Raw genomic sequence first — 26112 nt, 5'->3', positions numbered from 1 at the left:
AGGCAACCAAAATGAAGAAACAAAGAAACATGGTCCCAAACGAAAAGAGGAAAAAACTCCAGGAAAAAAAAAAAAAACTAAACTAAAGGGAAGCAAGCAATCAACCAGATACAGAGTTCAAAACTCTAGTAATAAGGATGCTCAATAAAATTGGGGTAAGAAAATATGAACTCAGTGAGAATGTACACAATAGAAAGGAAACCATAAAAAATCTTCAGAAATTAAGGTTATTATGACTGAAATAAAGAATATATCAGAAGGAATCAACAACAGATTATATGTAGCACAGGATCAAGTCAGCGATTGGAAATACAAATAGTGGAAAATGCCCAATTAGAAAAACAACCAAAAAATAATTTTAAAAAAAAAGATAGTGCAAGGACCTCAGGGACAATATCATTTGTGTCATAGGAGCAACAGAAAGAAAAGAGAGAAAGCAAGGGATTGAAAATCTATTTGAAGAAATAATGACAAAAAACTTACCTAACCTGGTAAAGAAAATAGACATACAAATCCAGGAAGAACAGAGTGTCTCAAGGTGAACCCAAAGAGGCCCACACCAAGACACGTTATAATTAAAATGCTATATGTTAAAGACAAAGAAAGAATCTTAAAAGCAGCAAGAGAGAAGTAGTTACCTACGAGGGAGCTCCCATAAGACTGTCAGCTGATTTATCAACAGAAACTTATCAAGCTAAAAAGTATTGGCTCAAAATACTCAAAGTGTTAAAAAGCAAGGACCAACAACCAAGATTGTTCTACCCACAAGGCTATCATTTAGAATAAAAGGAGAGATCTTTTTAAAATTTGAAGCATATTTGAGTACCTTTAAAAAGAAAAAAAGAATTGAAGGAGAAATAAAAAGCCCCCTAGACAAGAAAAAATCTTAAGGAGTTCTACTACCAAATCAGTAGTACAAGAAATGTTAAAGGAACTTCTTTAAAAGAGGGGGAAAAAATAGATTAAAAATAGGATTAAGAAAATATCTCAGAAAAAAAAGAGAAACTCTCATTGGCAAAGGAAAATATATAATAAAAGCAGTGGATCGATCAATTATAAAGCTAGTACAAATGTTAAAAGACAAAAGGAGGATCATGTGTAATTACAATAGCACATTAAAAGTTAAACGTAAGATTTGTAGGACCGGTCAGAATGGCATAGAAGATAGATGCTGTGCAAGTCTCCTCTTGTGACCACACCAAAATTATAACAAAACTACAGAACAGCAATCACTGGGAGGTCTGGCTGAACAGAAGTCCTATAACTGGGGACATACGTAAGAGGTCATCTAGAGATTGGTAGAAGGGGCAGAGATGCAAAACAATGGCCCAGGCCCAGAACGGTGTGTGGCAGTCAAGACTGGGAGGATTTTCTTAGCTGCAGAGCATCCTCCTCTCCCTACTTAATACATCAAAACAGACACAGAGAGGCAGCCTAAATGAGGAGACAAAGAAACATGTCTTACATGAAAGAACAGAACAAAGGTCAAGAAAAAGAACTCAACAAAATGAAGACAAGAAAACTATCAAATGCAGAGTTCAAAACACTTGCTCTAAGGATGCTCAATGAACTTAAAGGAAGAGTAGAGAAACTCAGTAAAAACTTGAACAAAGAGATACAAAACATAAAAATGAAAATGGAAGACATAAAAAAGAACCAGTCAGAAATGAAGAATACAATAGCTTAAATGAAGAGTACATTAGAGGGAATCAGTAGATTAGATGAAGCATAGGATCAATTCAGAGATTTAGAAGATAAGAGAACAGAAAACACCCAATCGGAATAGCGACAAGAAAAAAAATCCAAAAAAAAAAAAAATGAGGCTAGTTTAAGAGATCTTAAGGTCAACATCAAGTATACCAACATTCACATCACAGAGGTATCAGAAGGAGAAGAGACAGAGTGATGAATTGAAAACCTATTCAAAGAAATAATGACTGAAAACTATGCTAACTTGGTGACAGAAACAGACACGCAAGCCCAGGAAGCACAGACAGTTTCAAATGAGATGAACCCCAAGATACCAATACCAGACAACTTATAATTAAAAAGACAAAAGTTAAAAAGAATCTTAAAAGCAGCAAGAGAAAAACAGTTAGTTACCTACAAGACTGCTACCATAAGACTGTAAGCTGATTTATCTATGGAAATTTTCAGGCCAGAAGGAATTGGCACAAAACATTCAAAGTGATGAAAAACAAGGACCTACAGTCAAGATTACTCTATCCAGCAAAGCTATCATTTAAAGTTGAAGGACAGATAAAGAGGTTCCCAGACAAGAAAAACCTAAAGAAGTTTACCAATACCAAATCAGTATTACAAGAAATGCTCAAGGAAGTTCTAGAAGAAGAAGAAGAAAATATTTTTTAAATGTGAATATAAAATGGCAATAACTGTATATCTATCAATAATTACTTTCAATGTAGGTGGATTAAATGCTCCAATCAAAAGACATAGGGTGGCTGAGTGGATAAGAAAACAAGACCCATGCATATGCTGCCTACAAGAGATTTGCTTCAAGTTTAAAGACACACAAAGACTAAAAGTAAAGAGATTAAAAAAAAAAAAAGTTTCATGGAAATGGAAAGGAAACAAAACACAGCTGCGTTAGCAATACTTATACCAGATAAAATAAACTTTAAAACAAAAACTATAACAAAAGACAAAGAAGGACTCAGTAATCCCATTTTTGGTTACTTATTTGAAGAAACCCAAAACAATACTTCAAAATAATATGTGAATGTATATGTTCACTGCAGCACTATTTACAATAGTCAAGATATGGAGGCAAACTGGTATACACCAATAGATGAATGGATAACAAGGTGGTACATATAATGAAATCTTGCCATCTGCATCAACATGATTGGACCTAGAGGGTATTGTGCTGAGTGGAGTAATTCAGACAAAGACAAATGCCGTATGATTTCAGTTACATGTGGAGTCTAAAGAATAAAAAAAAAAAAAGACACAAACTCATAGATACAGAGAATATATTGAGAGCACCAGATGATAGGGGGATTGGGAGATGGGTGTAAAAGAGGGAAAGATTAAGAAATATAAATTGGTAGTTACAAGATTGTCATGGAGGTGTAAAGTACAGCATAAGGAATATAGTCAATAATATTGTAATAACTATATATGGTGTCAGATAGGTACTAGATTTATTGGATAATCACTTCATAAGTTGTACAGATGTCTAATCACTCTGTTGTACACCTGAAACTAATATAATGTATGCCAACTGTAATTGAAAAAAATATATCTTTTAAATCCTTAAAAAAATAAATAAACATCAATTTATAAATACATACATACATACATACATACATATATACATACACGGGAATAATTTAACCAAAGAGGTAAAAGACCTGTACTCAGAAAACATAAGATGTTGAAGAAAGAAATACAAGACACAATTAAATGGAAGCGTATACCATGCTCATGGATAGGAAGACTTAAAATCATTAGCATGTTTATACTACTCAAAGCAATTTACAGATTCAGTGCAATCCATGTAAAAATACTAATGGCATTTTTAACAGAACCAGAATAAATAATTCTAAAATTTATAAGCAATCACAAATAGCTAAAGCAATAGAGAAAGAACAATGTTAGAGGTATCATGCTACTTGACATCAAATTATAACTACACGGCCAAACTAATCAAAATGGCATTATACTGGCACAAAAACAGACATGTAGATCAACAGAAAATAATAGAGAGCCAAGAAATAAGCCCATCTATATGGTCAATTAATCTAGGATAAAGAAGGCAAGAAAACAGTGGGCTGAAGACAGTCTCTTCAATAAATGATGTTGGGAAAACTGGACACATATATGAAAAAGAATGAAACTGGAATACTTTCTTATACTATATACAAGAATAAACTCAGAATGGATTAAAGACTTAAATTTAAGACTTGAACTATAAAACTCCTAGAAGAAAACATAGGCATAAACTCTATGATACTGCTCTTAGTAATATTTTGGGGGGGATATGTCTCCTTAAGTACGTGAAACAAACAAAATTAACAAATAGAACTACATCAATCTAAAAAGTTTTGGTGCAGCAAAGTAAACCATTAACAAAACAAAGCCTACTGAATGGGAGACAATATTCGTCAATGATATGTTAATAAGGAGTTAATATCCAAAATAAAGAACTCAAACAACTTAACACACACACACACACACACAATCCGATGCAACAAAATGGACAATGGACATGAATAGTCATTTCTCCATTGAAGACATACCAATGACCAATAGGCACATGAAAATATGCTAAAAGTCACCAATTATCAGAGAAATGCAAATTAAAAACCACAATGAGATATGACTTCACACCTATCAAAATAGCCATCATTAATAAGGCAACTAATAACAAGCTTTATTGAGGACGTGAATAAAAGAAAACCCTCATGCACTGTAGGTGAGATTGCAAATTGGTACAGCTATTATGGAAAACAGTATGGAGGTTCCTCAAAAGATTTGTAATAGTACTACAATATGACCCAGCAATCCTATTTCTGGGTATTTATCTAAGGAAATTCAAAACATTAATTTGAAAGATTTATGTATCCCAATATTCGCTGCAGCATAATTTATAATAAGCAAGAAATGGAAGCAACCTTAGTGTCCATCGATAGATGAATGGGTAAAGATGTAGTACATATATACAATAGAATATTACTAAGCTATAAAAAAGAATGAAATCTTGCCATATGCAATAACATGGATAGATGTAGAGGGAAATAAGTCAGATAGAGAAATACAAATATCATATGATTTCATTTATATTTGGAATCTACAAAACAAAATAGAAATCCATAATTAGAGAACATTTTGATGGTCACCAGATGGGAGTAGAGGTGGGGCCTGGGTAAAAAACACGACAAGATTAGAAAATACAAATTGGCAATTATAAAATCATCATGGGGATGTAAAGTACAATGTAGGAAATATACTCAATAAAATTGAAAGTCAACTGTAATTGAAAAAAAAATTTTAAAGAATTCTCTCATCACAGAGGTGTTAAACTACATGGAGCTGCACAACTCAAGACCCTTTAGTGTCAATGATCTTTTTCCACTTCTCAACACAAGACACTTTTTGTCATTTCCTAACACCCAGACATACCTTAAATTTCCCTAATAAGGTGCCGAAAACATTGTCTGAGACCACCAGACAATGGATACATGGCAAGGCTTTCTGACACATCAGCACAAGGGAATTCTGAAAAATCTTCTACCATGATTATTTTGATGTTGCTTGGAGCAGTCTAATCTTTTGTCAGCGAGATGCGTATTTAATTGACATAGCATAGGTGTCATCCAAATATTTTATGTATGTGTAATATTATACTCATTGTAAACTTTTCCAATATGGTCTGGATAAATTATATTTGTAATTACGTGTATAATTCTTAGTGTCAAAAAATTCTGAGAAGCTCATGAGTAAGTACCATATTAGATACAATATTTTAAAGTATCTGGTTTTATTCCCGTTTTGCATTTCATTGCATCTTCCTACTCCACAAATTGGAAAAACAAAATTTCAAAGATAAGGTAATCAAAATGCTTAAAGTTTAGTCATTTGCTCAAGGCCAAAACACTGGCAAGTTCCTCTCACTTCTGTTGAATTATTCTTTCTACTAAACCATGTTTTCTGAAATGTCATTTTTGTTAAAAAAAAAAAAATTCTGTTCACTTTAATCTACATGTTTGCTTGTACAGTGCCTAAGATGCAATTCAGAGAACGAGTATATACTGGCAATGAAAATGACAGGCAGATAGTTGCAATGATTCACAGGAATGGAGATCTCAAATACAGGTCCTCAGTGAGATGCTACACACGGCAGGGGTCTGCACAAGTGATGATGGACTTTGAAGAACGCCCAAACACTGATATCTCCATCATCACATTCCTCCCAGGTGAGTTTGAGCTTGAATTTTTATTTTGAATTTGGGTAAGCCAAGTTTTTAACAAGTAAGGACATGCAAGTTCCTGATTTCGACAAGCATATTATCATAGTTTTATGAGCACCATATGATAATAAGGTGAGTTAGATTGTAACAGGTTGAATGAATGTCTTTTTGGTTTCTGTATCAACTTATTAATTGGTTTCCAGTGATGTGTTATACTGTTTTTTTCAAAACTTATTCAGTGGTAAGGGCATATAACATGTATATAGAATTCTCAATGCTGGGATATACTTAATGTTCAAATGACAGAAATGAAAGGAAATTGATGTCAGATTTTTAATATGTATCCAGAGCCTTAAAATATTTAATCAATTTGATTCAGTAATTGTAATAGAAACTAAGACTAATTAACAATAATCAACCTGTACAGAGCTGCTAAATTTGCTTCCTGATCATAATGCTAGAAATTCATAATCAAAATTGGCATTTGCTCTTTTTCCTTGTTTTCTAACATGGGTGACAGGATTTAAAACATATTTAAGAAATTACTTATACAAGTAGCAGCCTGTCATTGCATATGTCCAAATATTTAGTCATTCATTGAACAAATATTTATTGAAGGCTTATTACATGCCAGATACTATTATTTGCATTGTTGATAAAGCAAGGAAAAGCCAATGCCCTCATGGTGCTTATGTTCTAGTTGAAGATGTATCTTTTTTTACCTAAGGGGAGAGATTGACCTGCTGTCATTATTGTTCTAGGTGAGACTGAAAAGCCTTGCATCCTTGAGCTGATAGATGACAGACTTTATGAAGAAATAGAGGAACTCCGCCTGGTTCTTGGCACTCCACGAAGCAACTGTCCCTTTGGGGCTGCAGTTGGTGAACAAAATGAAACTCTGATAAGGATCCAAGATGATGCCGATAGTAAGAAGTCATTTTTTGTGTTCAACCATAAATTGGGAACTGAAATCTATCTGTGTTAAAATTTCAGGTGGCTTAGAAAATATCCCCCTCTTTTTGACTAGGCTTTTAAAGTGATTGAGAAATAGGGGGTGGGATACTTAAGTGAAATGGAGAATGAAATAAGCCATTAAAACTGAAAGTTGATGATGAAGAATATGATTTGAATCCCAAACATTCATACCTTTCCTCTTCCCCTTGGGTGTAGGTAGTCTTGAGTCAAAAATTTCCCTCCTCCCTTCCCACTCTCAGTGGCCTGCTCCCATAAAGTTTTTGGCAAATAGAGACTTCCAGAGCATATACTTTTTGGGAACTGGTTAATTCCTAAGGAAGGAGCTAGACCACTTGCACTCAGTTGTTTTTAACACACTCACCAATAATGTCAGGTGAGGGGACAGAGAGAAATCAGGAGTGTAATAGCAATTAAGCTTCTCCTACATGGAAAAAAAAACATTAGAAATAGGGGGGAAAAAAGCATTCCCCTTACAATTTAATTTGTCCTTGTTTCCCACAATTTTAGAGACAATTATTAAATTTGGAGAAAGGAAATTTAGCATCAGCGAACCTAAAGAACCAGGACAGTCAGTGGTAGTAAAGATCCCAGTGATTCGCCAAGGAGACACTTCGAAGGTTTCCATTGTAAGAGTCCACACCAAGGACGGCTCAGCCACCTCTGGAGAAGACTACAATCCTGTTTCAGAAGGTATGAGTGCTCCCAGAGCCTGTCTCCAGAGAGGTCATGCTTACATTATTGCTAGCACAAATGACCTTGAGAAGAATAAGAGAAATATCCAACTGAAATAAAATATACATACTCTTTTAAATTAATCTTCTTCATAAAAACAGAGAATGGATTTTATTTCCTGGATTTTCCCTTTTGACTTATAGGATATGTGTGTCAGAACTTAGGGAAATTTTGAGTGGACATATTAAATGACTTTCTGTTTTGAGTCTACTTTACTTTTGATGGGTTTTATCTTCACTATGGTCATAAGGTATTAAATAATGACTTTCCTGGGATATTTTATTACATTGAAAATGTGCATGATAGCTGAGATAGTTGTCTATTTTAGTTTATATAAAACCCACAATCTAAAACTTCAAGCTAGAAAGGGCAATAAAAACGTCAAGCATTAATGAAGGGCAGTAAAAAGGTGATAAAATATCAACTACAAAGACCATGGATTCTCTGGCCTTAGGAGCCCGTTATGGATGCTTATCATCCATCTCATTTCTTCTTCAAACTTATGGACCATTTTATCATTTACTTTTATAAGTAATTAAAGCAAATCAGTCTCTCTCTCTCTCTCTCTCTCTCTCTCTCTCTCTCTCTCTCTCTCTCTCTTTCTCTCTCTCTCTCTCTCTCTTTCTCTCTGAGTTATTTGCTGAAAGAATAGATATAAATGTCCAAAATTAAGTTTGGAATTCTCCTTATCTACTTTGTTTCTAGTTTCCAACCTCATACTACCAACAATCATTACTTTCTGATGATCATAGACCTTCAGGCATTTATCTTGATCTTCTAAGTTGCAAACCCAATTTAGAAAATGACTGATAGTTATTACTGAGTCAGTTATGGTACAAACGTTCATTCCCTGCTGAGGATAAAAAGCCTGTAATATCATAGCCATCTGAATGTTGCAGGCAGAAAAGTGCAAAAGTACTCAAATGTCTATACTTTCCTATAAAATTTCCAAATTTTTAAGTGTTAGAAACTAATTTTTTAATGCAATATCACACTGGTCAAACCAAACAAATTGATGGACCAGAAATGATTAGCTATTTTCAGCCTCAGGAACAAGAACCAAAAGCTCTCTCAGGGTATGAGGAGTCTAAGACTCAGAACGTGCTAACGCTTGCAGAAAATGACTGTATCTAGAAACGGAACTAATTTTAAAGATGAGTCTAGCTTACTAACTCAATTTTTTAAAATACATTTTTATAATTGGCAAGTAAAAAATTGAAGTGAGTAAAAAATTGAAGTAGAATAAAATAAATTGGAGATATATTTTCTTCTGCCATATTTTAAAAGATTTATAAATTTGAATTATAATGATTGAAATGCAGTTATATCAGAAAGCAGCACCTGTTATAGTCTTCAATTGGAATGATTATGCAATATCTTCTTTATTTTCTCTTCTTCTGAGCCAGTTTCTCAAGATATAGTAAAACCAACAAAATAGTTTATCCAAGTTTCATGGTATAGTCAGCTGCTTATTCACAAGTTCAATAAAATCAATTAATTTTTACCATTTTCAGAATTTTTAAATGAATGGTTAAAAGAGATTTGCATAATTGATTTTACTTCTTAAGATAATGAAATGATCCTTTTTAGTGAGGAGGAGCAGGAGCGAGAAGGAAAAATGCCATCAATATTTATCTTTAAAACGGTTGCAAAGTTTCCAAAGTTAACATCAACAAAAAGAAGTCTTTTTAATATATAATTTGGCATGTCGATAAAATCTTAAAAATGTTATATCAAGCTTTTCTAGATCTATATATAAAATGTAAATACTATTCACATTCAGTAATATCTGTGATCATATTCATTTGATTTATGTTAAAATGGTTTAGAAATTCTAGGAAATAAGAGATGAGTTTGTCTGATTATATGCCAGTATTAGAACTATTGATTGTCCATTCCATAATTCAGCATTTTTTTCAAACTGAGGGTCAACAGATCAATTTAGTAGCTTATGATTAAACTTTTCTTCTAGATAAAATGAAAATATTAGAATGTAATGCATACAGTAAGAATAAGTGATTTTTTAATAATTTTTATTCCATTTTAGTCTCTCTCTCTCTCTCTCTCACACACACACACACACACACACACACACACACACATATACACATACACTGGACCACACTGTAAAATGTATTTATCATTGTGGGTCACTGTGAAAAAAGCTTAACAAAAGCTTCTCATATTCGTATGTAAAAGATTTTAAATTGTGATTTTGCATTTGTAGAAATTGAATTTAAGGAGGGGGAAACCCAGCACATTGTTGAAATTGAAGTAATCTTCGATGGGATTAGAGAGATGAGAGAGGCCTTCACTGTTCACCTAAAACCCGATGAAAATATGGTAGCAGAGACACAGGTAAGTAGTAAAATGCAGATATAAATTCATGGCCAGCATTTTATCAGAGAAACTGTGTATAAGCATCACATAATGTACAATAAAGTAATGGGACTCTACAAGCCTTATATAAAGATGTGCTTGATCCCTTTCCTTTCCTAAATAAATTTTGTTCCTATTAGATTATAGTCAAGAAATTCCTATCTTTCTTTGAAAAATCATGTTTGTATAAATGATGTTCAAGGCCTCTGAGACCAAAATGTTATAGTCCTAGCACTTTTTTTCTCTGTTTATTTAATTTACATAGTATCAGCAATCATATTTTCTTTAAGATAAACATAATTTCCACAGAATTTTGAACTTTAAGCCTAAAATAACTTTTTAAAACTAAATGATTTTAGGAACAGACCTATGTTTGTAATATCCATACTTAAAATTACTCTTTCTTTTATTTGTTTCACTATTAGTATCAGATCAAATTGGGAAAATTTCTTTCCTCAATTATTGGTTATCATTTCATAATTTTTACTACTTGATGGTATTTCTGCTATAGTGCCTTGCTTTTCTTTAAAGTGGTATTTAAAATTCAAGAAATATGGGCAGGAAATCTATTTTATAAGTCTTGATCACATAAAAAATGAGTTTTTGCTTTTTAATTTTATGGAGCATTGTATCAAACTCTGAATGAAAGGAACAGATTTACTCAAATCACTTCAAGTAATACAAGCTTCTTTTAAGAATACACCTATAAATATAGATTTGGAAACTGTGATAGTCATTGTGATAGATAATGGAAGGTTATTCAGGAGCTAAGGCAAATTTATCAGCAAGGTGTTCTGGTCACATTACCAGCAGTACATGTTCACAGATTCCTCTCCTGTCATGACTCAACTTCTTCCTTTCCCTGTGCTTCAGGCTGTACTTCTGACCTCTACCCATTTAAAGCTTTGCTTTTATTTACATTCACTTTAGCATAAGCCATGCTATCACATAAACTATCTTGTCTCTGCATATCATTTAGCTTTCTTCCCACTATGAACAAATTGACTTTCTCATGGATCTTCCACTTCACAACCCAAGACAGAGTTAGCTACTTTCATCACAATTGAGAGAAAAAAGTTGCAGCCCAAATACCTTGTGGACCACTGGCCAATCCAGGCTCCCTTGGGCTCAGATACCCTCCTCTGGTACCATAAGATATGACTAATGTGCCAAGGTCACGTGGACATGCAAACCACATAGGGCTGTCACTCTGTAGGGGCTCTGAATATGACAATTTTCATCATAATAAAACTGGAGACTTGACTGTATGGTATTGTCCTGTACAATAAAAGCACCAAGAGTCAAATATTTCAATAATCACAAATAATTATCTTTTCTTTCTAGGTGACCAAAGCCATTATTTACATAGAAGAAATGAACAGCATAGCAGATGTCACTTTTCCTTCTGTCCCTCAAATTGTGTCCTTATTGATGTATGATGATGCTTCCAGAGCTAAAGAGAGTACTGGACCTGTGTCTGGATATCCTGTCATCTGTATCACAGTGAGTAGGAAATTGAGGGAAATTGTAAAATAATTATTTTATTTTATTTTATTTTATTTTTTTGACAGGTGCTCTTGAGTCCAAGAGATACAGTGCTCTCGATGGTACTACATATATGATCATTGCACACATGCTTAGTCTGTAGTTTCTTATTTTTCTTTTCCTTTTTTTAAATGCCAGTTTATTTGTTTTTTTAATAATATATATATATATACACAATTTTTTAAATATTTTATTTTTTTATTTTCCCCCTCCCCACTCCCTTCTGGTAACCCTTAGTACATCTATTGCCATGAGCCTCTGTTTGTTTGTCCTGTTCATTTGATGCTTTTAGGTTTATAGTCTACATATAAGTGATATCATGTGATTTTCAACATTTCTATCTGGTTTATTTCGCTTATTATGACTATTTCAAGGTCCATCCATGTTGTTGCAAATGGAAGTATATCATCTCTTCTTATGATTGAGTCATATTCCATTGTATATATGTACCACAGCTCCTATAGCCAATCATCTATTGTAGTATACTTCGGTTGCTTCCATGTCCTGGCCACTGTGAATAATGCTGCTATGAACATCGGTGTGCAAATAACTTTTTGGATATGAGTTTCCAAGTCTTTGGGGTAAATATCTAGTAGAGGGATTGCTGAATCATATAGTAGGCCGATTCTTAATTTTTTGAGGAACCTCCATATCTCTTTCCGTAGTGGCCGTACCAATCTGCATTTCTGCCAGCAGTGGATGAGGGTTCCTTTTTCGCTGCATCCTTCTCCAACATTTATTACTTGTCCTGTTGATTACAGCCATTCAAACAGATGTGAGATGGTATCTCATTGTGGTTTTGATTTGCATTTTCCTAATAGCTAGCAATGTTGAGCATCTTTTCATAAATTTGTTGACCATTTGTATGTCCTCTAGGGAGAAGTGTCTGTTCAGGTCCTCTGCCCATTTTTTGATTGAATTGTCTGTTTTTTGTTATTATTGAGTTATTGAGTTCTTTGTATATTTTGGATATTACATCCTTATCGGAGGTGTTGTTTGCAAATATATTTTCCCATTGAGAAGGTTGTCTCTTTACCTTGTTTACAGTTTCTTTTGCTGAGCAGAAGCTTTTTAGTTTGATGTAGTCCCATTATTTATTTTTGCTCTTACTTCCCTTGCCTTTGAGGTCAAATTTAGAAAATCCTCTTTAAGCCAAAGGTCCTTGAGTTTCATTCCTATGTTTTCTTCTATGCATTTTATTGTTTCGGGTCTTATATTCAAGACCTTAATCCATCCATTTTGAGTTAATTTTGGTGTGTGGTGATAGACAACAGTCTAGTATCATTCTTTCGCAGGTGGCTTTCCAGTTTTCCCAGCACCATTTATTGAAGAGACTTTTCTTATGTTTTTGGTGTTTTTATCGAAAATTATTTGCCCATATGAGTATGGGTTTATTTCTGGACTCTCGATTTTCTTCTACTTGTCCATGTGTCTGTTTTTCTGCCAATACCATGCCGTTTTGATTACTGTCACTTTGTAGTATAATTTGAAGTCAGGCAGAGTGATTCCTGTTCTTTTTGCTCAGGATGGCTTTGGTAATTCGGGGTATTTTGTGCTTCCATACAAATCTGATGATTTTTTCTTCTATTTCTTTAAAAAATGCCGATAAAATTTTGATGGGGATTGCATTAAATCTGTATAATGCTTTAGATAATATGGTCATTTTAACGATGTTGATTCTTCCAATCTAGGAACACAGAATATCTTTCCATTTCTTTGTATCTTTTTTAATTTTTTTAATAGAGTCTTATAGTTATCATTATATAGGTCCTTCACATGTTTCATTAAATTTATTCCTAGGTATTTTAGTTTTTTCGTTGCAATTGCAAAAGAAATTATTTTTCCACTTCTTTCTCTGATGCTTCATTTTTAGAATATAGGAATGCTATGGATTTTCTAATGTTAATTGTATATCCAGAGACTTTACTGTATTTGCTTATTGTTTCTAGCAGTATTCTTGTGGAATCTTTCGGGTTTTCTATATAGAGAATCATGTCATCCACAAATTGTGACAATTTGACTTCTTCATTTCCTATTTGGATGCTTTTTATATCTTTCTCTTGCCTGATTACACTCGCTAGGACTTCCAATGTTATATTGAAGAACAGTGGCGATAGTGGACAGCCTTACCTTGTTCCTGATCTTAGTGAGAAGGTTTTTAGTTTTTCACCATTCAGTATAATTTTAGCTGAGGGCTTGTTACACATGGCCTTTATTATGTTAAGGTGCTTTCCTTCTATACCGATTTTGTTAAGTGTTTTGATCATAATGAGTGCTGTATCTTGTCAAAGGCTTTTTCTGCATCTATTGATATGATCATATCATTCTTATGTTTTAATTTGTTTATGTGGTGTATCACTTTAATCGACTTGCATATGTTGAACCATCCCTGTGCTCCTGGGAAGAAGCCCACTTGATCGTGGTGAATAATCTTTTTAATATGTTGCTGTATTTGGTTCACTAGTATCTTATTTATGATTTTTGTATCTGTGTTCATGAGAGATATTGGTCTGTAATCTTCTCTTTGTGTGTTATCTTTACCAGATTTTGGTATCAAGGTAATATTCGCCTCATAAAATGAGTTGGGAAGTATTGTCTTCTCTTCAATTTTTTAGAAGAGTTTGAAAAGAATAGGCATTAAATATTATTTGAATGTTTGGTAGAATTCACTGGTGAAGCCATCTGGTCCTGGACTTTTACTTTTGGTAGATTTTTGATAACTGTTTAAATTTCCATACTGCTGATCAGTCTATTTAGATTTTCCAGTTCTTCTTGATTCAGTCTAGGAAGATTGTATTTTTCTAAGTACTGGTCCATCTGTTCTAAGTTATTAAATTTGGCATTATATGCTTTTTTATAGTATTCTTGTATGATCCTTTGTATTTCTGCAGTGTCTGTCGTAATTTCCCCTTTTTCATCCCTGATTTTATTTGTGTCCTTTCTCTTTTTTCTTTAGGGTGTCTAGCCAGGGATTTGTCAATTTTAGTAACCTTCTCAAAGAATCAGCTCTTTGTTGTATTTATTTTTTCTATCTTTTCTGTTTTCAATTTCATTTATTTCTGCTCTAATTTTGATTATTTCTTTCCTTCTGCTGACGTTAGGTCTCATTCGATCTTCCTTTTCTAGTTTTTTTAAGATGAAGCGTTAGGTTGGTTATTTGGGCTCATTCTTGTTTTCAGAGGTAAGCCTGTAATGATATGAACTTTCCTTTTATGACCACTTTTGTCATGTCCCAAAAGTTTTGATATGTTGTATTATCATTATCATTCATTTCTATGTATCTCTTGATCTCCCTTTTTATTTCTTCTCTGATCTAGTTATTCTTTAGTAGTATGTTGTTTAATCTCCATTTTTATGTGATTTTTTCCACTTTCTTTTTACAGTTGATCTCTAATTTCAAAACATTATGATCAGGGAATATGGTTGGTGTGATTTCAACCCTCTTATATTTGTTGAGGCTCTCTCTGTGTCTCAGTATGTGATCAATCCTTGAGAATGTTCCATGTGTACTAGAGATGAATGTATAAGCAGTTGTTTTGAGATGGAAGGCTTGGTAAATGTCAATTATGTCCAGTTGGTCTAATGTGTCATTTAAGGATGTTATTTCCTTAATGATTTTCTCTTTGGATGATCTGTCTATACCTAACAGTGGAGTATTTAAGGTCCCCTGATATGATGGTGTTTTTGTCTGTTTCTTCCTCTAGTTCTGTTAGTAATTGCTTTTATAATCCAGGGCTCCCTGATTGGGAGCATGGATATTAATAAGTGTTATGTCTCTTTATCATTATGAAGTTTCCCTCAGTATCTTTCTTTACCTTTTTGATTTTGAAGTCTATTTCATCTGATAATAGTACCACTACTCCTGATTTCTCTGAATGCCATTTTCTTGAAACATCATTTTCCACTCTTTCACTTTGAATCTATATTTGTCTTTGGAGCAGAGATGTGTCTCCCAGAGGGAGCATATGGTTGGGTTTTGTTTTTTGATACAACCTACAACTCTGTGCCTTTTTATTGGTGAGTTCAATCCATTTAAATTGAGGGTGATTATTGCAATATGAGGTCTTGTGTTTCTGTTTTCTTTATTTTGGTTGTCTTTTGTGGGTTTTCCCTCTGGTCCTTCTTGTTTTATGTTATATACTTTGATTCTAAATCTTTGGTGTGTGGTTACCATTATGAATATGAAAAAGATAGTTGTATCTATATAGTCGTCTATTTTCTTCTGCGTATGCCTTATCTCCATTCCCCTTTGTGAATATGGATCTTTGAATCCTCCCCTTTTCAGTCATTATTGTCTCAATTTGTCCCTATATGCTGAACATTCGTTACTATCTTGCTATAGCAAATCTCTTCTTATTTTAAGCTTATAATGCCTTGTTTGTAGTAAGGGTTGCACTTCTCTGCTTTTATCAGCCTGCTAGTCCCCTTACTCTTAATTATGTGTTTTTGTTTGTTTGTTTGTTTTGCTTTGTCATTTTGTTTTAGGTGAACTGACCTCTGTCAGTATTTCCTGTAGTGCAGGCCTCGTAGTGGAGAATTCCTTCAAATTTTGTATGTCTGGAAAGGTCTTAATTTCTCTTTCATATCTAAAGGAGAACTTAGCTGGATCTATTATTGTTGGCTGGTAATTCCTTGCATTTAATAGTTTTAATATTTGATTCCACTTCTTTATGGCTTGTAAGGTTTGTGCTGAAAATTCCGACAATAATCTAAAGGATTTTCCTTTATAGGTTATCATCTTCTTTTCCCTGGCTGCCCTGAGAATTCTGTCTTTGTCATTGATCTTTGATAATTTTAATACAGTGTGTCTTGATGAAGGCCTTTTTGGTTTGAGATAATTGGTTTTTTTATTGACTTCTTGAATTCCAAGCTCCAGCTCATTCCTTACGTCTGGGAAATTCTCGTCAACTATTTATCTGAAAATGCTTTCTAGTCCCTGCTCCTTTTCCTCCCCTTCAAGAATGCCCATTATTCTTTAGTTTCCTCTCTTGATGGTATCGGCTTTCATTATTTTTCATTCTTCGGTTTCTCCCTTCTTCCTTCTGATTTATTTCTAGATTTCTGTCTTCGATATCAATAAACCTTTCCTCTATTTGGCCGACTCTATTTCCTAAGTTTGTTATTTCATTTTTTAACTCTTTCGGTGTGTTCTTTATCTCCTGAAGGTCTATTCAGTTCTTTTTGAAGGTTTCAATCTCCTCTCTAAAGAACTCATTCTGCTCATCTAGTTGTTTTGTCAGTTCCTGAAATTGTTGATATGATTCGTTTGGGATCTCACTGAGTTTTTTCAGAAGTGCCATTCTGAATTCTCTGTCATTTAAGTCACATATTTCTATGTCTGTAAGCTCATTTCTGGAGATTTTTCTCTTTCTCTCTGAGATGTCTTGTCACCTTGGCTGTTCATGGTGTCTAATGGACTATTTCTCCACCTGGGCATTAATGGAAGTGTGTTCTGCTTTTTTTTTTTCCTCTCAGAAAGAAGATTTATTATATAATGGTCCCTAGCCTGTTGCAAGTAAGGTGTTTTTCTTTTAGTTTCCAGAAGGTGGCATCTAAGCCTCCTGGATCTCTGTTTTATATAAAGTGTTAATAATGTCTTTTTTTCCTTATAGATGTTTAATCATGCTCTCTACCCTCAATCTCAGTTCCCGTCAGTGTTATTGACAGCTTTGGTAGTGTTTGCTCTGATTCTCCTGGGGCTCCAGAGCTTTCCATCTCAGAGGGTATAGGGCGAGGGGCCTTCTGAATTGGAGGTTGGAGGCTGTCACTCAGCCTCGGTTTTGCAACTGCAGCTGGTAAAAATCAACTGTTGTTCTCTGCCATTTCCACTTTTCTGCCATCCCTGTTTCTTTGCCTTCTGCTCTAATGTTTGGGCACTGCTGCCAGCCGCGTGGAGCTCACAGCACTCTCAGGCAGGGCTGTTCAGGGAACTCGCTGCTCCTTCTCCCCTCCCCTTCCTCCTACAGGGAGCCCTGGCTGCAAGATGCAATTTCTTTGTTCCTCCCAGTCCACCACTCGGCACCCGGGGTTCTGACCTGTGGTAGCTGTTATACGCAGATCCCGCACTCAGACATGCTAGCGTACAGTTTGGGTGTTTTTGTTGAGTTTTAGGTGTTCAGCTTATTGTTGTTTCAAGGGGAGAGATCTGGAATGTCTCTCATGCTGCCATGTTTAATCCAATCTGTCAAAATAATTATTTTAAATAATTATAAGCTTAACAATATAATATTGGCCTTGTCATGAACTAAAAGTGGGAAAATACTACAAGGTTTAAGCTTTGAACTTTGGAGAGGAAAATATAACATTAATCAAATAAAGCTCTCATTTTTCTTCCTATATCCAACAAAGGTTTATTAATTGGCGTGTACGTAGAGTGTTCTCTCATGTTTTCTCAGAGTCTGTCACTCATAGAAAAATAAATAAGGGTTGAACTCTGCACTCAAGGAAATTAAAAATAAGGAAGAGAAAGATATATAAGACTTAGTTACTATAGGACAAGATGTGATTAGTATCATGAGAATAATGCAGCTCCATGTGTGAGAGAAGGTTTGAGATGGTGAGGTAGAATTTTAGTAGTGTAAGAGAAGAGTCAGATAAGTGAAAGTCATTTCAGGAAGAAGTGATTGCATCACAAGCTACATCTAGAAGACTAGCATAAAAAATAGCATAATTTAACTACACTTTTACTTGCCTATTCTTGATTCTAAATTGTAAGCTCCTTCTGAGTAAAAACTGGAACATATTTATTTTTATATCACAACAGCCCTGATATAATGACCTACATTAAATAGGTACACAATAAATGTTTATTGAATAAACAATGCAAAATAATTTGGTAACAAGTATGTTTGGTGCCAAATTTAAATGTTATGTTAATGAATGTGGACTTCGTTTGTTAATGGTTAGCAGGGAGTTCTTGCAAAGAAGAATAGCATGAAAGGAGAGGTTATGTTGAGTGTTACCATGGCAGCAGTGTGTCACTTGACTAGAAAGGCTTTGAATTAGGGAGATGGTGCTAGAAATGGGAAGGAAGTGATTGACTTAAGAAACATTACAAAAGAAAAATCAACGAAGTTCATTGATGTGCAGGGCAAGATGAGAGAGAGGAAGGAATGAGGGAAGGAGAGATGAAGGGAGAGAGAAAGAGAGAAGGAACAAAAATGATTGGACAACTCCGAGGATTCAAGAGTTGATAAAATGAATAACATTTATTTGTATTAAGTTAGAGGTGGAAATACCTGTTTGAAATGCAAGATTAGAGTTCATTAAAGCTATCATGGCTAGAAATAGAAATTTAAAGTTTCCATAAATAACAAGCAGAAATGGGGAGAAAAAAGCATGAGTGAAAACACTATGATAGAGAGAACTTGAGAGGAATAATTTACACATTGTTCTATACTGTGGCCCTAACATACTTCTTTTTTTTTTTTCCTATAGGCTTGCAACCCTAAATATTCAGACTATGACAAAACAGGCTCTATTTGTGCAAGTGAGAACATCAATGACACTTTGACCCAGTACCGATGGCTGATTAGTGCACCCACTGGCGCTGATGGTGTAACCAGCCCCATGAAAGAAGTGGAGTTTGACACCTATTTTACATCATCCAAGATGATCACTTTAGACTCCATATATTTTCAGCCTGGCTCCAGAGTGCAGTGTGCGGCTCGAGCTGTGAATGTCAATGGCAATGAAGGCCTGGAGCTGATGAGCCCTATTGTAACCATCAGTAGAGAAGAAGGTAATACTTTGCCATTTTCGCATGAAGATCACTGGACTACCATGTAATATTATAAATGTCTAATTTCTGGTTATTCTTTCAAATGTAGTCCATAATACTCTATAAGTACTTGAAAATGATAACTTATTGTTGTGAAAATATTCATTAGAAAACAAATATTTTCATACCACATTTTAAAATTACTTATCACATTCCAGAGTGTTTGCTGGCATATAACAGCTTTATGTTGACAATAAGAAAAATAAGGCAAGATTCCTGTCCTTGAGGAATTCATACTCAAGTTGAGAACACAGACAAAAGTTTAGTCTGGAGGGGGCACAGAAATGCAAAAGTAGTAATGACCCTGAGTGGGTCAGGAAAGATTTCATCAAAGAGGAAATGCTTAATCTGAATCTTGAAAACAGGAGAGAAAAAAAAGCATGAGAAATGACTCATAGACACATGAAAATAACATGGAACATTCTGAGAACTACAAGCAGAGAAGTAGGAGTCATATGAGAGGGAAAGATGGGACAATGAGGAAATGAAGCAGATGGTATGCAAGGTTCAGATCTGGACAAGTTGGCTCATATGCAAGGCAAAGCCACTCTGAGCTGGTTGTTGGATGAGTAGGAGTTTGCTGGAGACAAAAAGGGAAGGACAGTCTATGTAGAGAAGTACCTAGGAGTGCCCAGACCTTGTTATGAGGGAGGTTGTATTCAGGGCTGGATCCTAGATACTTTGGGGGTGGAGAGTAGGATATGGTTAAAGATAACAATGAAAAGACAGGAATTCGGCTTTGTAAATCAATCCTTCACTCTGCATAAGGATTTTTTAAATAACTGTCTATTTATAAGATTCTATTTCTAAAACTTCCATTTGCATACAATGCTTTCAAAGCATAATTGTTGCATAAATAAAGGTTATATGTACCACCTCCCACCATTATATAGTAAGGAGCAATATTTGTTGATATATTGTATAGTAAACATGCTCTTTGATTAGGATTAAAATAAATGATGTTTTTAATTTTTTCTTAAAACCAAACTACTGAGTACCCTTCTTAATAAAACAGATAGCCTACATGCTGAGACTGCCTCCAATTTCATTGCTATCTTAATAAATCCTATTTCCTCTGTTTTGTACAAGCAGGAAGGAAGTTATATATTACCTAGGTCTCTTAAAATTGTAATTTAACATCTTGATCCCCTCCATGATATTAAAATGAAAACGTCACAATTCTCTTAAAGCAAACATTAAGGAAGATTTTCATGTCAAATTTCTTGAGAGTCATTGAGAGATAGATAGATGATAGATTAGATGATAGAGATAGTGGTGATGATGATAGATGATTAGATGATGATGATGATGATGAAAGATGATAGACAGATATATGATTGATAGATATAGATAGATGATAGATGAGACAGAGAGAAAACAAGTTATAATTTATAATACATATATTGTAAGAAATTATATATAGAGAGCAAACTATACATTTTGCTCTGATTCTAAAGAGACATTCGTTTTTGTTTTTTAAAAAAAGCACATTTTTAGTTTTATTTGCTTGTAAGTAATGTATATTTTATAACTAGTCATACTATTCTAGGTTAAACATCAAATTCACTCAAAATGCACTTACTTTTTTTCTATTGGCTTTCAATCATTCTTACTGTGTCTGTTCACACTTTGTTGATATAATCATAATCTAGAATGTCCAGCACATATTAAATCAAATTGAACAACAACTGTTGTTTTTCAAACTTTATAAAATGCCCAAAATGTTAAGAAGTAGGCACTAAACTGTCTGCTGTGATTTTTGCTCACATCATCTTTTTCTGCTTCCTTATGTTATCTACTCTCGGCAATGCCTTAGTCCAAAGAGAATTTTAAAGGACACAGAAAAATTATAGTGCCTATTTAAAAAAATATTTTCAAGTGTTGTCTATTATCTTCTTTTAGCATAAATATGTTCATTTTTAGGTCTTTGTCAGTCCCAGGTGCCAGGGATAGTGGGAGCAGAGCCGTTCTCAGCTAAGTTGCACTACATGGGCCCCGAGGACCCAGAGCATACAAACCTTGTCAAGCTCACAGTCATGATGCCACACACAGATGGTAGGTACCTTGGATAAGGAAATCCGTGGGAGTGGTTTGGGATCCTCATTACCTGATTTATTTTACTGAATACTCTAAATAACCAACCAGACAATAAGAGCTCAGTTTGCAACTTGAACTTCAAGCCTTTCTGCTTCAACTGTTTCTGTTTTCTTTCTGCCTATTTTTTAAAGTCTGACAATTTAAGCATTCTCTAAAATTAGATAAATTTAAAAGATGTCCAAACACTATGAAACAAAACATTAACATGCTGGCTTTTATGAAATAGCACAAATGTGTCTTCAAAACTCTTGAACTTGGACTTACAATAAAGCATTTTAGCATCTCAATGCTCACCTTCAACATGTATTTGCTATTTCCTAACTTTAGTTTTATAAATCCCTCCCAATATTTATTGCAATCACATTAAGACATTTCCTAAGCAACAAAATGAAATTTAAAATGCAACTAACAGTATTATATATTGTGTTCACTTTCTCTGAGTACAGAAGTGTGGCCAGGATTTGTGAGTCAATAACTTTATCCAGACTTTATGAACATTTCCCCATATACAGAAGACATTTTCAAGTCAGAGTCCACTCACTTCACTTTATACCTGAATAAATTGTTAATATTAATTTTATTATTTGATTGTTAATTATATGTTAAGTAGCTAAGGGGGAAAAAAAAACATTAGGTACTGTTAGGAACTACACAGTAGAATCTACCTCCCATAGGAAAAGGATGTTATTCTGCTTTGTCCGCTTATTACAAATCCAAGTTTGTGTTGTTGGAGAGTGAGGGTGTGTGAACAGGAATCTGTATCTCCTTGTTTTACAGCATAACATTGGTCCCACATTTGACTACCCTATCTCTAGGCTCATTTTAGATGTGTAACTCAAGTGTGCAAACAGCTGAGGAGAGACCCATCAGGTGAAAAAGAGATCTATAACAGTAAGAGAATAAGGGCAAAAGAGTCAAATAATATCTTAGTATCATTATGAATATAGCTTTAATGTTAATTCCCAGTACCCTCAGGGGTCTTAGGACACCACTTCAATAAATCACTGCTCTACAGTATTTTATAAGACTTGTCTTCTCAAGAGATAAAGAAAATATAATGTTCTAAGTCCTTTGCTATTAGTGAGAATGCTAACAATGATTACAATTTCTTGTAGGCATGCTCCCCATGATCTCCACTAAAGAGCTTTCCAACTTTGAGCTCACCCTCAGTCCTGATGGCACAAGGATCGGAAACCACAAGTGCTCAAACCTTTTGGATTATACTGAAGTGAAGACCCATCATGGTTTTTTGACTGATGTTAAAAAAAATCCAGAAATAGTTGAAGAGATGTATCCTTACCAGTACAGCTCATCTATCAGAGGTTCTAGTACCTTACGATTCTACCAAAACCTGAACCTAGAGGCCTGTTTGTGGGAGTTTGTTAGCTACTATGACATGTCAGAACTTCTCACTGACTGTGGAGGCACCATTGGAACAGATGGACAGGTATGAATTTTTAACATCTGAGCTTCGGTCACTGGTAAACCAATTGATTTTGTTCAGTTACATAGATTTGTACTAAATCCCAACTCCAGTTTTACATCTTGATGATGTAGGTCATTAGGTACAAGAGAGACCAAATAATTGGTATAGGTGGTGTGAAAATCCATGTCTATTTTTGGAACAATGTATCAAAATATATGTCTTTTTTAGCAATGCTCCAACTCTGCTCTGATATTAAAATATCCAAATACTAATTACTCTTCAAAGTATACATAATCATTTTTTGTAGATGCCAGTGATGTTTCATTAATCATCTAGTATAAAGATTTACAATCCTCAGGGTCAGTCTAGTTTTTCTCCCTTCTTACTATCTTTCTTCTTCCTTTACCTTCTATCTTTCTCTTCTATCCCATTTCTCTTTCTTTTCTTTCTAGTTTTCTTCTCTTTTCCTCCCTCCCTATTTCATTTCTCCATCACAAATATAGTCAAAAGTATTTTCATTGAAAGCTCATTATTATTTCTACTCTACAATCAATAATTCATCTTCATACACAGACAGACATTAACTCATAAAATACACACACACATACACACACAGCCCTCCCCCCTCCATTATCAACAAAGTTGTTAAAAAAGATAAGGAAGGTCTTCATTAGTGGTTATAATAGAGAATATAAATTATGTAGGGTGTAGTTTAGAATTGTAGTATTTGAACTAAAGCAATGCTCTGTTCTAGCTGTACTGAAGAAAGAGTTTATATAAATAGGCTTATACATTACTATAGTGAATCATAACCAGGATATATGATGTTTTTCAAGATTTAGCCAAGATGAAGCTGGATTTTTTTATTCTATATTCCTAAAGTGTTAAAATATAAAACAAGTAGTAGCAAAAGAAAAGTAGATAACTCACTATCACTTTCATCACAGAACAAAACTGTAAAACTTAGCAAGTTTAGCTGGTGTCGATGTTGAATGGCAGCCATGTATTATGTCTGGAAACTATTAGACCCAAGGGTAATGAGACATTATTTCAACCATCTCTTCTAGAAGCAGCAAAATATTCAAAAATTTGCATAGATTAGTAAAAATATCAAATAAGAACACCAAGAGAAAGACAGTGTGGAACAGTGGAATATTCCAACCTGCACACTGGAATCAAGCAAATGTAGACTTAAATTTGGCTCCAATATTTTCTAGCTATGTGTCCTTGAGCAAATTACTTAAGCCCTCATAAGTGTTACTTCCTCAGGTTCCTCTTCCCAACCTGTCTTTACCATCTGAAAAAAAATACATGAAGGAAAAAAGTCCTATCCCCAAAATAAAAATAAAGACTCATATTAACAAATTTACTTCAACCTTTTTCTTTATATTAAAAATTCTCTGGTTACTTTAGCTCTTCCTCACAGTTTTTCTTTTTTTTTCAATTTGTTATTTAATCAATTCTTTTCTTTCTTGTCATTCTTGTCTCAGGATCTTTCTTATATCTCAGGATCTATTTGCATAAACAAAATTAGCTATAGTCATAAGATTACATTTGTTCTAGCTCTTATTAAAGACACTTTGTACCGCGGACCTTCTCTGTGGCTCTTATCTAGTTTATAGTCTGTTTTCATCCTCAAGAATGTTTTCTATCTTCTCTGGCAGCATTTTTCCACCTTTAATATATGCAACCTAGATAGCATGCTCTGGTGAAAAACCTGCACTTACTTGCTGAAGCCTTATCCTGTTATGCACGCCCAATGTATCAAGGGTATTTTCAAAACAAATTCTGCCCACTATCGTGTTCATCTCTCCGGCCAAATCTCATTATCTAGTAGTACTAACAATAACAATAATGATGATAGCATTTATTTAATGTTTAATATGTGTCTGCCATTCTTCTAACTATTTTACATATTTCTACATATTCCTATCCTCACAATAACACTCTGAGAAAAGTACTAATTTTGTCTCCTTTTTAGAGATGAGAAAGTTGAAGCAATGAGATTTCAAATAACTTGCCCATGTTCATGTCTTTTATAAGCCTGTGCTCTTAACAACATCATGGTACTTATACGGACATTTAATTGAATTAAAATGTCATTTAATTTGGTGACTATGAGGAATGGATATGGTCACATATGCAATTGCAAGAAAGGCAAATAAACTTTTTCCTTTGTTCTGGGTACAAGAATGCTGTCCAACAGCAGTCATGAAAATGTGTACCAGATTCTATTCCCACCCACTGTTGGTAAAATTTTTCAAATGCATGTCTTAACAGTGGACTATACCTTTATCTGAGTACGGGAAGATCAGATTGAAATGAAAACATACTTTACGAGACAACACCTGAACATTGGGGAACACATTCTACTTTAGAATTTCATAATCTTTATGAACTTTTACATTTCTGCATTTAGAATGGAAAAAATTGGCAAGAGTAAAGGTAAATAATGAACATGGGCTAAATGTCTTCATAGGTGCTTCATAGATTTGACTACGTCATTAAACAAAAGAAGCCAATGCTGATCTATTTGTTCTCTAATTCCACACAGACCTGGAATAATTGTCTCTTTACATTGTTGATTGGATAATTTCCAATCATCTAATAGATGTTAATTTCCTTTTTTTAGTCCTTTCCTTTTTTTTTAACAGTAAGACATATATATTTTTTCACTGTGTGTTCACCTCCCATTGTTAGATTTCTTTCTGTCACCACATATTTGACCCCATTTACCCATCTACCTATCCCCTCACCACTCCCCGCTGGTAATAACTAGTGTATTGTCTATGTCCATGAGTCTCTGTTTGTTTGTCCTGTTCATTTGGTGCTTTTAGGTTTATATACCACGTATAAGTGATATCATATGATTTTCAAATTTTTCTGTCTGACTTATTTCACTTAGCATGATTATCTCGAGGTCCATCCAGGTTGTCGAAAATGGCAGTATTTCATCTCTTCTTATGGCTGAGTAATATTCCATTGTATGTATGTATATACATATACTCCAAAGCTTCTTTATCCAATCATCTATTGTAGGACACTTTGGTTGTTTCCATGTACTGGCCACTGTGGAAAATACTGCTATGAACATCGGTGTGCAAATATCTTTTTGAATATGAGTTTTCAAGTCTTTGGGGTAAATACCCAGTAGAGGGATTGCTGGATCATATGGTAGATCAATTCTTAGTTTTTTGAGGCACCTCCATACTGTTTTCCAGAGTGGCGGTACCAATATGCAGTCG

At 34.2% G+C, this 26112-nt stretch overlaps 1 protein-coding gene across 2 annotated transcripts in view; it reads left to right on the top strand.

Moving 5' to 3' along the window:
• FREM2 (FRAS1 related extracellular matrix 2) overlaps nt 1–26112 on the top strand; it is a 269492-nt gene that overhangs the window by 172875 nt on the left and 70505 nt on the right. For both annotated transcript variants that reach the window (XM_039872935.1, XM_039872934.1), the window contains 8 exons: nt 5742–5939; nt 6695–6859; nt 7416–7598; nt 9868–9998; nt 11364–11522; nt 19002–19305; nt 21268–21399; nt 22557–22888. In XM_039872935.1, the coding sequence (XP_039728869.1) occupies nt 5742–5939; nt 6695–6859; nt 7416–7598; nt 9868–9998; nt 11364–11522; nt 19002–19305; nt 21268–21399; nt 22557–22888 (1604 nt within the window). The remainder of the gene's footprint in view (nt 1–5741; nt 5940–6694; nt 6860–7415; nt 7599–9867; nt 9999–11363; nt 11523–19001; nt 19306–21267; nt 21400–22556; nt 22889–26112) is intronic.

This window comes from Pteropus medius, unplaced genomic scaffold (genome assembly GCF_902729225.1).
Source record: "Pteropus medius unplaced genomic scaffold, Ma_sr-lr_union100, whole genome shotgun sequence".
In the NCBI taxonomy this organism is placed as follows: domain Eukaryota; kingdom Metazoa; phylum Chordata; class Mammalia; order Chiroptera; family Pteropodidae; genus Pteropus; species Pteropus medius.
The sequence above is the reverse complement of the archived record's forward strand: the minus strand, read 5'-3'. Positions and strand labels throughout refer to the sequence as shown.